Genomic DNA, 16165 nt, shown 5'->3' with positions numbered 1-16165 from the left:
GATTCCTCAGATCGCGCGGGGCTGGGAGCCAGCCTCCGCGCGTGTGTTGGGGGGCGTGATGCCCGCAACACCACCTCCTCCCGAGGTTGGAAGTGGCTTTGTAGGCCAAAAAACATATGGAGGGCCGAGGTTGAGGAAGCCTGCTCTATAAAGAACGCAGCTTAGACTCCAGCAAAGCCACTATAGGCAGTTCCAGTTCCAGCACCTCTCAGCTGGGTTCCAGCAACTCACCAGTGGGCACCATTACCATTCTGAGAGAATGAGGGAGATGTTCGTGGTGAGTTCCGGCACCTCTTTTTCTAGAAAAATAGGATGGGCTATAGGGATGGTGTTTCACAACCGGGGCGCCATTTCTGGAAAAAAAAGTACTTTCCTTTGTTATCCAACAGCGTACCTGTGAGAAAGGCAGTGCCTGAAAAAGGTCTTCAGCGGAAGATATTAAAGCACTGGCAGATTGGGAGGAGAAGAAGAACTTCTTCAGGCATTCAGGACCTAAGTGTTAAGGGCTTTCAAGGTATGTACAAGCACTTTGAAGTGAACTGGTAGCCAATATTAAAACAAAAGCTGCCGTACTTTTCTGTCTATAAGACGCCCCCCATGTATAAGACGCCCCCTATTTTGGGGGGCTAAAATTAAAGAAAATTGGGGGGAGATGGCCCAGAGTTGTCACCCAGCTGGTGAACGCTAACCATCGCAAGCAACGCACACCAAATTGCCAAGGTGGCAGTCAATCCAAAGCAGCCCTTGCCGCATCCACAAATAACCCACACAATTGACAAAGCAGCAGCCAATAAAAAGCAGCCCTTGCAGCAGACACCATTCACCCACCCAATCTCTAGATCCTGCTCGCGGCTGCAACCAATCACCCGTCCCCGCTCTGCACTGTAAGAGTCTGGATTTGATATCCTGCTTTATCACTACCCGAAGGAGTCTCAAAGCGGCTAACATTCTCCTTTCCTTTCCTCCCCCACAACAAACACTCTGTGAGGTGGGTGGGACTGAGAGACTTCAGAGAAGTGTGACTAGCCCAAGGTCACCCAGCAGCTGCATGTGGAGGAGCAGGGAATCGAACCCGGTTCACCAGATTACGAGTCCACCGCTCTTAACCACTACACCACACTGGCTCTCCTACCGCTACTGCACTGGCTCTCCAGTGCTTCTGCACTGTCCATGTATAAGACGACACCCCCCATTTTAAACTTTATTTTAGAGTAAAAAAACCCTCATCTAATACACGGGAAAGTATGGGAAGCCATTTTTAAAAATTGTGTGTGTGTGATAGGCATATTCTTAGCTGTACCAGTAAATTTCTTGTGGCCATATTCAACCAGGGGTCAGCAAACTTTTTCAGCAGGGGGCCGGTCCACTGTCCCTCAGACCTTGTGGGGGGCTGGACTATATTTTTTTTGGGGGGGGGGTGAACGAATTCCTATGCCCCACAAATAACCCAGAGATGCATTTTAAATAAAAGGACACATTCTACTCATGTAAAAACACGCAGATTCCCGGACCGGAGAAGCTATGTTGTGGGTGGTACTAAAAACATGCTGCTACTCCAGGTAATCATGGTAAACCCCCATATGTGAGAAACATGTGAACAGGCTAATATGTAAGAATTTGCCACACAACCTGATTCTGGAAGGACATAATCAGATTAACCTGAGACTCAACGATGGAACTAAACAGGGGGAAAGTTCACGTGTCAACTACGATACACTACAATAACTGATTTTATGTGTTCAATTTGCAGGGCCCTATTTGTGCTTCCACACAATAAATGAATGTAAAGCTGTGCATTCTTGAGGAGGAAGGTCGCCGAAAGATGTCGAAGGCTGAGATACGGTAGCTGAAAGAATTGCCTACCCGTTCTGTACGTGAGATTGCTCTTTTGACTGTTCTGTTCATGACTCATATGGACAATGCAAGTGAATAAGAAGCACACCGATGGGCAAAGCGACTCCTCCAGCATTGGGAGCTTCCTGGATGACACAGACAGAGAAGTCTGCAGCCTCACCGACCGAGCCTTCAAAAGTCTGTGTGTGGCTGAGCTCGAATCATCTTACGCGGAGGCCGATCCAGTTGTTTCACCCAACATCTCCCACCAGTTCTCGAGCAAATTTCCCCAAGGCCCGCGGAACCATGCCATCAAGAAAAATACTCCCCCTAACAAGGGACTGCCAAAAGCCGAGGAGCATTCAACATTCCAGCAGTTTCCAAACGACACCCAAGAAGGTCAAAACGCCGCTATAAACATCACCCCAAGCATTAGGATGAAGCTGGGTTTGCCAGTGCCTACTCTGCGCAATTATAAACATACCTCAAAAGTTTCCTCCTTGATAAAGACCTTTGATAAAGCTGAGAACCAGGAGGCTTCAGCAACAGCCAAGCAACCGGTTAGAAACAGCTTGACAAAACTCCCCTTAGTTTGTGGAGGCGACATGGCTTTCTGGGGTGGCAAAACCATTTTAAACATCCAGAAGGAACTCTCTGAGTTTTCTGAGCCGTTCCAGGACGTGGCAAACGCAAGCGGGAGGCCCGAACTGCACGAACTTCACAGAAGGCAGAACAAAATGGATTTGGCCTGTCACGGTCCACGTGGTTTTTATCGTCAGGCCGACGCTTCAAATATTCGAATGTCCAGTGTCTCCGCCGTCTCAAGAAAGGCGGCAAAAAACCGAACTGGGAAAGCCAAAGAGCCAGCTAGAAAGGGCATCTTTCTACACAGCGAGAACAGTGCTTTTGAATCGTGGAATCTGCATCATAAAAAACTTGAGGCAGACGGGCCTACTGAAATTATCCTCAAAGAAGGAAACCTGATATACTTTGAAGAAACACCTTTCTTTAGAGAGGCCTGTATTCATGAATGTAAACCATCTCCCCCGAAGGTCACAGCTCCCGTAATTTCAGAACAGGATTTCTCAGGTGCCTTTCCACAAAAACCACTCTCTCAAGGCTCTCTCTCTCCATTACCTCTAGCCCAGGTGCCTTTTCCTCCTCAGGCTAATGCTAAAGACATTGTTTCACAGGTGTTGCCACCCCAAGCTTCTGATCTGCCACCACCTGTGCACAGGATTCCTACATCACCATCCCTTACATCTGAAACCTCTTTTCCACCATCTCCGCAGGTTTCCGTGTCACTGAAGCCTTCCACTCCACCACAATCTCTGCCTCAGGCCTCTGCTCCACCAGAAGCGATAGCGCCTCAAGTTACTGTGTTGTCAGAGAAGACTAGCAATTCAGAATTTAAGTCTGAGCTGAAAAATGTTTGTCCACCTTGGAGGAAACAAAAGAAAGAGCTTGGAGGAATGGAGCTGACGCAGGAGATTGCACCAGAAGTGCTAAGAACGAAGGACTCCTCGTACAGAAAGCCACCTGACATCACTCCCATTGCCGAAACATCCGCAGATGAGTCCCACATGGCTCCATCTGACCCCTCTAGTCCTTCTTTCAACATCTCAAAACTTTTAACTCCAGTCCTACCACGTAAACAAGAGAGAGAGCCCTCAGAAGGCCAGTCATTTCTGGAAGCTCCTCCCATTTCTGAAACTGGAACCGCCAAAGAAACAGAGGAGAGAATATTCTATTCTTCTCAGAACAATTATAAGTCGAAAGCACCGAGTTTGCTGTTCAACCTGAAGGATATCCGAAAACGTGTGAAAAGCACTTACAGTCCCTCCCCTCTCCTAAGAACCCTTGAGGACAAAAAGATTAAGGAGCAAGACGGCATAAAAGCAAGCGTCACAGCCGCCAATGCGCTAGAAGGAAGCAATAAAAAAATGGTTGAGGCTGACAAAACAGGTCATAAGCCTTCTGAACAAATGGACAGCACCAATGCCACCAATTCCTCTGGGCATTTCATTGACAGCTACCTGACTCCAGAGGACAGTGAGATGTCATCTCTGGCTGACTTCCACCCAAATGAGCACCGTTTAAGACAATATTCTCCACCCAACTCTCACCTTGCAGATGTGCCAACTGACCCAGAAGCACATGTTCAAAGTTTCCAACTGCAGGATCTTAAAAGTAAACAAGTCGCTCCAAGTCACAGTGCTGATGCGGAACCCCAGGTATCCCCATATTTATTTTTCACACCTGAGGAGAACATAAATGATAGTGGAAACCAAGCCTGCCCACCGACTGGAAATGAACACCGAGGCAAAAGGAGCACCAGCTCTTCTGAACAATCTTTTGTCTCCATTATAGACCAGCCATTTCACGACGACTCTTTTTCTCTAATGCAGCTCTTTCAGAAAGCATGCCATCAAGAAAGCCAGAGGAGTAAGAATGAGTGGAGTGCAGAAGAAAAGCTAGGTAGCAAAGAAGAGGGGGAGGAGAAGTCAGGGGGGGAGAAGCAACTGCATGACTACCATCTGAGCATCCGTGGCTGTCACACGGATGAGAAGCATGAGGAGCAGGAAGAGCAGGGTAAAAAGGAGAAGGCAGCGCAAGAAACAGACGTGAAGGAGAAGAGAGAAGACAAGTGGGAAAGCATGGATTCGGCATCAGAAGCTAAGCTGGAAGAGTCGCTAACACCAACTTCACCAAGTTCACTGAAGCCCAATATGTTCATGATTAAAGACAACACGTTTAAGTCGTCGCCGGTGATAAAAGCAGTCAAGTTGCCTCTGCTCAGGTCTTTGTCCTGTGAAGAAGCCATCACTGGCAGTCACGCGGAGGCTGAAAGGCAGACTTTTGGGCCCCTTCGTTCTACTCCAAACATTCAAGAGGTGGACTTGTTTTCGTCAAGAAACAGAAGCCAGCAGGATGTGAGGGATGCTGCAACAGGCAGAGATGCTGATGAGTCAAGATCCATCCCAGGCAGTGTGAGCTGTCAAGTGGTACGGAAAAGCCCCTTAACAACAGGATACACTCTTAGAGAAGGACCAGAAGGAGTCTATATGCAGGAATTGGTGGGAGAAGATGAAGGAGCTAATATTACACCAGGGTTATCACAGCAAAGTTTGAAAAGCGACGAGAAACAGTTGGCCAGAGACAAAGGAAAGGCTAGGGCTGGGAAACTGAGGCGTAATTCTTCCAGCCAATCGACTCTTAGTTTGGAAGGTGACCCAGCACAAAACAGGCAAAAGTGCCCTGTGAGAGAAAAGGTGAACTATTTTAAGAACAATCTCTTATCTAAACGCAGAGGTGGTTCTTGTGTGAAAAAGATAATAAGTCAAGAGATGAGATCTCCCACGATATCGGAGCCCTATTCTCATGCTTCCAGTGAAGTTTTCCGGGACACATCAGCATCATCGGGTACCCTAACCGTTTCCACCATACCAAGTCCAAGGTCACACAGCGCGATGCAATCTACCTTCACAAGTCCTTTTTCAGATACATCTGCAGTCTCCAATGTACCACAGGCTGAAAGAATAACAAGTTCCTCTTCATTGCAAGGAGGAACAGAGAGCGGAAAGAGGTCTTCTACCTTGGAGCCATTTGATCTGATGCAGACAAGTCAACTCTCGGGAGATGCTGGCAGCTCTCCTGTTGCAAACGAGAGACTTCAGATGGCGAAGACAGCAGCCAAACCCCCGGCTGTACCACCCAAATCAGAAAAGGCGTTACGGCGGGCAAAGAAACTGGCAAGCAAGAGGAAGAAAACAGAGGCACAGCAGAAAAGGCTACAGGACGAAGCTCCATCCCACGGCGGCGATATCGGAACTATGCAACCGGTCCAGTCCTCACTCTCGCCAATATGCCTTAATTCTTCTTTGACACCATCAGAATCTCACCTGGTGAGGCTACAACCTGCCCCATCATTAAGTCCCACGCCCTCTTTACCTGCCACAACCCAGCGTAAGCTGCTTCAGGATCCAGATTCAGGAGAGTATTTCATTGTAGATTTACCTGTTCAGTTTAAGACCTTTTATGATCCAGAGAGCGGAAGGTATATCCAGCTCTCGATCCCTCCTTCAAAAAGGAACTTGTCTCAAACGCCCTCTTCAGAGAGTGTCCCTTCTTCTTACGTCTTGTACCCCAGTACTCTCCCAACCAGAGTTTCATCTGTTCCGGTACAGGCATCGCCATCTCAGTTTTCTGAATCGGCTTCCCTTATGCAAAGAGCCCTCTTGGAATCGACTTCAGACTGGTCACAAGGTGGCCAGTACCCAGAACCTCTCGGGAGTCAACCTTATATTGAGCCTGCCGTGTGTGATGTTCACAGTCACGAAGTGGATGGGTCACAGTATAACTTCGAGAAGGATGTGAGCCTCCCTGATGATGCTGACATCATTTCAATGGGCGCGCTTGAAGATTTTGCTGTGGAAGGTGTGTCGTGAGAACACAAGGTGCTCGCTATTATTTTAGAAACACAGACCTAACGCACCTGAAAACGAACACACACACCCTAAATAATATCGGTACAAATTTCAAAGGCAATTGTGTTAGAAGGAAAACTGAGCTGTGGTCTCTTGATATAAATTTGCTGATGAGATGAACGCCAAATTGACATAAAGGAAAAGCATGATGGTGGCTGCAGCTTCTCTTCCCCACTGCTTGAGTGACTAGAATGATGGAGAATAATGGACAGATTACCCTTTAGAAAACAAACATACAAGCAGAAGGCAGCCATTTCAGCTTGGCACATGATTTAGAGACAAAAGATACGTGGTGGTGAGAATCAAATGTACGAATGAGAACTCACTTGTACGCGCCCAAAAAACCAAATTCATTAACAACCATGTATTGTACATTGGATGTACAATACAGAAATACTTTGGCCTGGATATGTGCAGCAGCCTAAATATTTTTGCAGAGTGTACAGCTGAAGAGTCACTTTGGGACAAACTTTCACACGCATGATTCATGCCCACGGAGAGCACATGCTCAGAAATATCACTTTGGGATAAAACTTCAGGTTTGGAAACTGAGTGAGTGGTTGAATAAGATCTGGTTGCTACCTTTTTCATTGGCACATGCTAACTTTTCCTCCTCCCCCCCCCCTGCCATTTTTTCACTGCTTGTACAGTTTGGGCAACCACATGTCTGTGCCTATAAAAGACAAGTCAGAGACAACTGTCCCGATGAAGGTGGAAATTGAGAGCAATTTCTTAGAAATGTTAAGTCTCCTATCATGATGGTCTCCAAGCTACAAGGGTTCAGAGCCTCCTCTGTTGTGGCAAAGTGGATTACAAGATTCGAGGGATGTGCATTCTTATGAAGAAGACATGTCAGAGTTTCCACTTGAGGACAACTGAATGCAGTTCTTCAGAAACACTCTTCCCATGCCATTCTGGCCTAAAGAGACTAGTAGGGTACAAATACAAACTCAGAATGAACCCTCTTTGTGGGACAGGAACTGCTTTAGAAAGGAGCTACAGAAAAGGATATTGTCACAATGTCCTACATATCTCTTTCGCATCTGCAATCCCATATATGAGAACTTTCGGACAGAGGACAGAACCTGGGGAAGATTTCAAAACCAGCATTTCATTTGTCATAATAGAAAGGATTAATTGATAGTAGTCACCTCAGCGTAAGAAATAAAGGGAAGATCCTTGTCAGCCCATGCCTTCATTTTTAAATAAAGCTAGTTTCTATCCCTTATGGTGGTGGTGGTGAACCTCAGACCTTGGCTGTGTTTGTGTAATGTGCCTGGCTGCAAATCCCTGCATGAACTTGGAAGTAGGGTTTGGAATAAAAATATTGCAATTGCTCGTATCTACACATAAATGGTGGGGGGTAAGGTGTGCTGCCCAGTTTTTACATACCCTCCAATGTCTCTCGGATTAAAATACGGATGTCTTATTCCTTAATAATAATAATAATAAAATTATTATTTATACCCCGCCCTTCTGACTGGGTTGCCCTAGCCACTCTGGGCAGCTTCCAACATACATAAAAACATAATAAAACATTAAACATAAAATCTTCCCTATACAGGGCTGCCATCAGGTGTCTTCTAAAGGCTATATAGTTATTTATCTCCTTGGCTCAGGGATCACATAGCTCCATACCCTCCAACATTTCTCCAATGAAAATAGGGACACGGGTGGAGCTGTGGTCTAAACCACTGAGCCTTGGGCTTGCCGATCAGAAGATCACAGTTCGAATCGCCACAATGGGGTGAGCTCCCGTTGTTCGGTCCCAGCTCCTGCCAACCTAGGAGTTCGAAAGCACGCTAAAAGGTGCAAGTAGATTAATAGGTACCGCTCTGGCGGGAAAGTAAATGGTGTTTCCATGCACTGCTCTGGTGTCGGTGTTCCACTGCACCAGAAGCGGCTTAGTCATGCTGGCCACATGACCTGGGAAAAACTCTGCAGAGCAGACAAACACCAGCTCCCTCGGCCTGTAAAGCGAGATGAGCACCGCAACCCCAGAGTCGTTCGTGCCTGGACTTAACTGTCAGGGGTCCCTTTACCTTTAAGGAAAAGCAGGACATTCTGGGATCAAATCAGAAACTGGGACAGCTTCTGTAAATCCAGGGCAGTCCCTGGAAAATAGGGACGCTTGGAGGGTCTACTTTTATATTTCAGTGCGCTTCTCTGACCTTGGGCATTGTGGCTTCCAGTCAGAGGGGTGGCTAAGAGGAGCGGCCGAATTGGCTATTATAGTTGATCCAATAAAAACTGGACCCTGAGTGGAGCAGTTGCAATAGAGAACTAGTGCTCTCGATCAACAGGCCCCATTGCTGTGTGCCAGAATTTCAGATAGTGCCTCTTCAACAGCAGCAGTAATAATACTGAATTATTGCAAATCAATTTGCCTGATGTTCCCCTTCCAGCTCTTGGATTACAGAGGCCCAGAAATCTCCCCAGCAGAACAAAATAATGCAGAGGGAAAGAAAGGAGAAGAAAGTATTCACTGTGGTCCATAGGACAGGACCTCTACAAGTTCCCCAGTTTCTCAAGTATGAACACAAGGATGCTTGTGGATGCGAGAGATCGATGATGACGATCTCCCATAGCGATTTAAAAACTTGAATCACAGCTGCAGGACTGGGGCAGGGTGGGAGAGTTGGATTGGGACCATGGCACTTAAGGGAAGGGAATTTAATCCTTTGCTCACTGTTTTCCCAGTCAAAATGGTGTCTGGTGGTGTTTCCTGCTTGGCAGGGGGTTGGACTCAATGGCCCTTGTGGTCTATTCCAACTCTATGATTCTATGATTCAAAACCCCCTCTGTGCTGTTGTTCAGGGATGGCAGGTGGACACACAGGTAAACAACTGGACCTGTTTGGCCTCGCAATGAATTTTAAAGTAAAAGAAGAGCAAGGGTGTTGGAAACAAATTTTGCAAGCTTGGGAATGGGCTTTTGGGGTGTATGGAGGACCTTTGTTGGCACGGTGATGTCTCTGCTTTTTAAGATGCTGTCTAGGTTTGTTCCTCATTAATGGAAAGTGCTTTTGAAGCACTTTCCATTTATGACCTAGACAGAATTTAACAGTAAATCCACCTAATTCACACATTCATAAATAGGTAAACCAAAACACTGACATCCTTTGAGATTTGCACTTCTCTGAACTTTGCAATCTAATTGCCGGGGTAAAGCTTTTTCACAGAAACACGTATGTTGGTGAAAATAACATATGGAAATGAACTATTTGGGAAGAACTGTTTTACAAAAATAATCTGTACATTTAGCAAAATTGCAAACAAATGTGTTTGTTAGGAGATGTTTGCACTAAAATGCTGGTGGATTTTTCACGGAGACATTTCTAAAAGAAGATTGCAAATGGAAATGTGGAGAAGTGACTTTAAGATTAGGGGAAAAAACATACCAAACTTTAAAGGTGACTAGCACAAAAAGAACTGGAGCTACCTGTCTGAAAATTGGCAGGGTCCATCAACTCAGTAGAGGCTATTTTGCCACCAAATTCCATCTACCTATGTGGGAGAGGGGGACGCGGGTGGCACTGTAGGTTAAACCACAGAGCCTAGGACTTGCCAATCAGAAGGTCGGCGGTTCGAATCCCCGTGACGGGGTGAGCTCCCGTTGCTCGGTCCCTGCTCCTGCCAACCTAGCAGTTCGAAAGCACGTCGAAGTGCAAGTACATAAATAGGTACCTCTCTGGCGGGAAGGTAAACGGCCATTCCGTGCACTGCTCTGCTTCGCCAGAAGTGGCTTAGTCATGCTGGCCACATGACCCAGAAGCTGTATGCCGGCTCCCTCGGCCAGTAAAGCGAGATGAGTGCCACAACCCCAGAGTCGGCCACGACTGGACCTAATGGTCAGGGGTCCCTTTACCTTTATGTGGGAGAGGGGAACCCCAAGTTTCCCAATCCAAGTCCATAGGATTTGTTTTTTTTCCAGGTTACGATCTGGATCTGGCGGCTGGATCTGGACCATCCTGGGTCAAGAGTGATCTGAACTGGGCTCCCAATTGGACTGGGGAGGCACACAGTTCTATCATATTGGTGGCTGGGAATCCTGCTGCTTTAACACGCCACACCTTATACAGCTGAGCTCTTAAAATCAGTGCCTGCAAAGAGCTCAGGCTCCACGGAGCCAAAGGGAGAAGTAATGCATGCGTTACAGCTGCACTTAAGTCTCTCGGGGGAAGCGGAATGCTGAAATTTAATAAAGGGCAATTCTGAGGCAGAAGGACTGCTGGAAGGGGAGCCGGTTCAGATGACAAAGCAAATCCAACTTAATTAGAAAAGAAAGTTAGGAACATTGAACCAGAGAAGCGCAGACGATTAAAACGGGCAATTCCCATTTGTACCTGTTGGGATCATAAACAATCAATTAGCAAGTTGCATGCTGAAACCTTTCGATTCTCAGCGCTTCCATCTCCAGCATCGCCAAGGCTGAATGTATCCCAAATTCCACCGGAATGTGTTAGCGAGTTTATGTCGAACGCCACCCAAGCAGGAAACTTATTGGTTAGACCTTCGATATCAAGAACATCCTTTTTCTATTATCAAGTAGAAACAGAGGACTGGTTCCAGCACATCACCTGTGGCACTTATCCCTTATTGTATGTGCACTTCTGTGCATCTTTATTAAGCAGTTTGTCTCTGGGTATGTAGACAGCTGTATATTGCATACAAGTGAGTAGCCCTTGTAAGTAATATTGGTGCAGATGGTGACAGCAGCCACGAAATTAAAAGACGCCTGCTTCTTGTGAGAAAAGCAATGACAAACCTAGACAGCATCTTAAAAAGCAGAGACATCACCTTGCCAACAAAGGTCCATATAGTAAAAGCTATGGTTTTCCCAGTAGTGATGCAGGGAAGTGAGAGCTGGACCATAAAGAAGGCTGATCGCCGAAGAATTGATGCTTTTGAATTCTGGTGCTGGAGGAGACTCTTGAGAGTCCCATGGGCTGCAAGAAGATCAAACCGATCCATTCTGAAGGAAATCAGCCCTGAGTGCTCACTGGAAGGACAGATCGTGAAGCTGAGGCTCCAATACTTTGGCCACCTCATGAGAAGAGAAGACTCCCTGGAAAAGATCCTGATGTTGGGAAAGATGGAGGGCACAAGGAGAAGGGGACGACAGAGGACCCCCCCCCCCAGATACATCATACCTACATCACAGAAAGGGTGGTCTGTTTATCTCCTGTCTGACAGGTTACCTGTTTATGGTCACTTGATTGGATTACCTGGGGAGCCTGGCCAGTCTTTTGTAATGATAAATACTTAGCTCCTGAGCCAGGTCACAGGCTCACCCTATTCATACACAGACATACCCTTAAGACAGGATTTGTGAACAAAAAGACCACAGGGAGGCTTTTCCATTTTCCTTCGACCTTGCAGAGAAATATTTGAGGTCAACTTGGGAGGGACAAAATGGTTTCAGGACTTTTTCTGTGGGGTTTCAGACATGTGGTTTATAGATGCAGTCATGAACATTTATTATATATATCTAAGACCTTAATTTTTTAATTTCAAGTCTACGTGTGGAAAGTGGCCTTGTTTGAGCCAGGCTCTCTCGGTCAGTTGAGCTCAAGCTACTGTCTCAAATGCAGGCTGTTGATCTCTGCTTATCTTCTCTCTCTCCTTGGCAACTCATTTTCCCAGGGGAGCAGGAGAAGTTCCCAGGGAAGCTGACCCAAGCAGAGACAATGAGCTATCAAACAGAAACAAGGGAAGTGAAAATCAGCAACTGACTGCACAAATGCAGTTACCAGCGCCGCTATTTCCAGCTTTCTCTGTCTCCAGCTGAACCCCAAAACTCTCAACAGCAGAGCCTGATTTGTAAGGAAACGATGTTGCCTGCATTTGCTTCCTACATGCGCCCAGCCACATTTAAATGCGCTTACCCCATCTGCACGTTAGCACTGATTCCTTGCATGTTTGTGTTGTAAACAAAAATTGCCCTTTCCCCTTATGGGGTATCCAAGAGTCCATATAGAGTCCTTACATAGGTTCCCTATTGGTAGGAGAGAATAACAGAGGCCAACCAGAGAATATTGAGAAGCAAAGCTGATAGTAAGCTTGATCTTTATTGATCTGTTGCAACAGGGTCTCCCCTCACCCGCAGGAGAGAGGAGGAACCCAGAAAAATGGCGTGCAAGGCCTTATAAAGACTTTTGAAATTGCCACCCTGTAGATCAAGACCACCCCCAGAAACATCATGCATACATCACAGAAGGGGTGTAACCTAAGACCACCCCTCAGATACATCACACCTACATCACAGAAAAGGCGGTCTAAAACAGAAACTTGAATGTTGTTTTTCTCCTGTCGTTCTTTATCTCCTGTCTGGCAGGTTACTTGATTGGATTGCCTGGGGAGCCCGGCCATGCTTTTGTAGTGATAAATACTTAGTTCCTGGGCCAGGTCACAGGCTCACACCCTATTCATATCTTAAATGTGCCCTTAAGACAGGATTTGTGAGGAAAGAGACAATGGGAGGTTTCCCACTTTGACCTTGCAGAGAAAACATTTGGTCAGTTTAGGAATCAAAATGGTTCCAGGTCGGTCTTCCTGTGCTGATCTATGTCCGTGCTTGGTTGGTACATTGGTTGGAACATTACCATATATCTAAGACCATAAAATTCCTATCACATTTGAAACTGTCTTAAAATGCGTTGGGGAGAGGGGGCAAGAGAAGTCGCCCTTGTTTTTTTAATTTTTCTTATGTATTTTGTGTTTTTATAATGCGGTTTTATGTTGCAAACTGCCATAAGACCTGCAGGTAGGGGGCAATATACAAATTTAATAAATAATAATAATTCCTGCTCGCCTTCTTTGGTGGGCGCCACTGTGGGCCACCATCCCCTCCACCCTCCAAGGCCCGAGAAAACCCCAAGGAGTTTCCAGAGCACCTGAGGAAGCCTCTGTGTGGAGTTTGCTACCTGGGAGATGGGTTCTGACTGCTCACTGAATTGGCCAATCGTGAGTGGCCTTGGGGGTGGGCCTCCAAGGGCAGGCCTAGCACAGCACCCTGGTATATAGCCAATGATGGTGTCTTGCCTCTTATTCATGGTATTGGAAGGTTCAGATGGGGGGTGCCTTGCCATGCAATGTGGAGGCAGCTGGTGGGTTGTCTGTCTGTCTGAGTAAAGATTTTTATTTTTTATGTGTGAGGATAGAGGGCTCATCCCCACTTCTGCTTATAGCTGTCAACTTACAGATTTGAAAATAAGGGACCAGCAGCCTCAAAAATAAGGGATCAGCAGCCAAAATAAGGGATTTTCCCAGCACAGGTATGTTCGACATCTGAGCCCCTCCGGGCCAAAGGCAGAAAGCCCAGCCAGCAGCCAAACGAAGCCTCAAGCGGTGGTTCCCACAGCGCAGCAACCCAGCAAAGGGGATGCAGCAAGGAAAACCAACGTCACCTCTCCGCTGGGAAGCTCTGAGCAAAGGCGAGTCCCCAGGCAACGCGGCCGATTTGATCGGCACAAAGCATGCAAACTCCACCCCCCAGTCATTCTTAGACTCTCTATTGGGTGAGCGACACAGCCAAGCAACACAGTTGGAGCCTCCCTCCTCCCTGGCCGGCAGGGAGGGAGGGAGAGGAGCTGCTTCCTTTGAAACCCGGGAAATTTAAGGGACATCATCAATAAGGGACAGCAGTGGGAGACAGCGCTGGGATAAGGGAGTTTCCCACCAAATAAGGGACGGTTGACAGCTATGCTTCTGCTTGTCCTTTTCTGAAAAGCACAGGTCCAAGAGATTTTCTGCTTGCTTTCTAGGCAAGGGTTTGAGTCATGGGCATAGCCAGGATTTATGTCAGTGGGGGCAGGACACCCCTCTGTCATCATCCGCTGTCTGGCTCTGTCTAGCAGATTCGGAATTAAATGTCTCACCAAATGTCTTCTTTCCAATTGCTTTCTTTGGACCCCAAGTGCTCAGAAAAAGGTGTCAAAATCCTTTTACAAATTCTACTTTCAGTAGTTAATAGTTAAAGCTATGGTTTTCCCAGTAGTGATGTATGGAAGTGAGAGCTGGACCATAAAGAAGGCTGATCGCCGAAGAATTGATGCTTTTGAATTATGGTGCTGGAGGAGACTCTTGAGAGTCCCATGGACTGCAAGAAGATCAAACCTATCCATTCTGAAGGAAGTCAGCCCTGAGTGCTCACTGGAAGGACAGATCCTGAAGCTGAGGCTCCAATACTTTGGCCACCTCATGAGAAGAGAAGACGCCCTGGAAAAGACCTTGATGTTGGGAAAGATTGAGGGCACAAGGAGAAGGGGACGACAGAGGACGAGATGGTTGGACAGTGTTCTCGAAGCTACCAGCATGAGTTTGACCAAACTGCGGGAGGCAGTGGAAGACAGGAGTGCCTGGCGTGCTCTGGTCCATGGGGTCACAAAGAGTCGGACACGACTAAACGACTAAACAACAACAACTTTCAGTAGCTCAATTGTTAGAAGAAGAGACTCTTAATCTCAGGGTTGTGGGTTCGAACCTCACATTGGGCAAGTCTCCTGAATTGCAGCGGGTTGGACTGGATGACCCTTGTGGTCCTTTTCAACTACAATTTTATGATTTTTACTTTGTTATAGGAATTCTAAGGTCTCATATATAAAAATCACATGTTCATAAATGAACAAGGCAAACGCATACCTAAGTATATAAATCACGTGTCTGAAATAGTACAGGAGAGCAATCCTGAAACCATTTTGACTCTCCCAAATTGACCTCAAATATCCCTCTGCAGTTTGGATGGAAATGGGAAAAGCCTCCCCATTGTCTCTGTGCTCACAAATCCCGCCTTAAGGGCACATCTGTGTATGAATAAGGTGAACCTGTGACCTGGATTCAGGAACTGAGTATTTACCATCACAAAAGAATGGCCAGGATGCCCAGGTAAAAGCAATCAGTGACCATTAACAGGTGTCCTGCCAGACAGGATTCTGCTGTAGACTGCCATATGTATGATGTTTTCGGGGGTGGTCTTGAGCTATGCAGTGTGGGTGGCGCTGTGGTCTAAACCACAGAGCCTAGAGCTTGCCAATCAGAAGGTTGGTGGTTCGAATCCCTGCGACGGGGTGAGCTCCCATTGTTCGGTCCCAGCTCCTACCCACCTAGCAGTTCAAAAGCATGCCAGTGCAAGTAGATAAATAGGTACTGCTTCGGCGGGAAGGTAAACGAAGCAGTGCGCTGCTCTGGTTCGCCAGAAGTGGCTTTGTCATGCTAGCCACATGACCCAGAAGCTGTATACAGGCTCCCACGGCCAGTAAAGCAAGATGAGTGCCGCAACCCCAGAGTCGTCCGCGACTGGACCTAACAGTCAGGGGTCCCTTTACCTTTACTTTTACCTTGAGCTACAGGGTAGGCAATTTCAACAGTCTATATAAGAGCTTGCACACCCATGTTCAGTGTTCCTCCTCCCTCCTGTGTGGTGGGGGTGATCATCCTGTTGCAACAGTTTAATAAAGATTATGCTTACTAGCTGCTTTGCTTCTCAATATTCTCTGGTTGGCATTGGTTATTTTCTCCTACCGATAGAAAACCTACATAAGGACTCTATATGGGCTCTTGGGTACCCCGTAAGGGAAAAGGAGCATTTTTCTTATTTACCGTATTTTTCACTCTTTAAGAAGCACCAGACCACAAGATGCACCTAGTTTTTGGAGGAGGAAAACAAGAAAAAAAATATTCTGAAGCTCAGAAGCCAGAACAGCAAGAAGGATCGCTGCGCAGTGAAAGCAGCAATCCCTCTTGCTGTTCTGGCTTCTGGGATAGCTGCGCAGCCTGCATTCGCTCCATAAGACGTGCACACATTCCCCCTTACTTTTTAGGAGGGAAAAAGTGAGTCTTATAGAG

The 16165-nt window shown here is 46.8% G+C and overlaps 1 protein-coding gene across 2 annotated transcripts in view; it reads left to right on the top strand.

Moving 5' to 3' along the window:
• The window catches only part of C6H10orf71 (chromosome 6 C10orf71 homolog), a 34765-nt gene extending 27217 nt beyond the window's left edge, over window positions 1-7548 (top strand). For both annotated transcript variants that reach the window (XM_028728895.2, XM_028728894.2), the window contains 2 exons: window positions 390-514; window positions 1751-7548. In XM_028728895.2, coding sequence (XP_028584728.2) covers window positions 1920-6281 — 4362 coding nt within the window. In that variant the 5' untranslated portion in view covers window positions 390-514; window positions 1751-1919 and the 3' untranslated portion in view covers window positions 6282-7548. The remainder of the gene's footprint in view (window positions 1-389; window positions 515-1750) is intronic.
• The last annotated feature ends 8617 nt before the right edge of the window (window positions 7549-16165 follow it).

Source organism: Podarcis muralis, chromosome 6, assembly GCF_964188315.1.
Source record: "Podarcis muralis chromosome 6, rPodMur119.hap1.1, whole genome shotgun sequence".
Classification (NCBI taxonomy): Eukaryota; Metazoa; Chordata; class Lepidosauria; order Squamata; family Lacertidae; genus Podarcis; species Podarcis muralis.
Note: the sequence above shows the minus strand (reverse complement) of the source record. Positions and strands in the feature narration are given on the sequence as shown.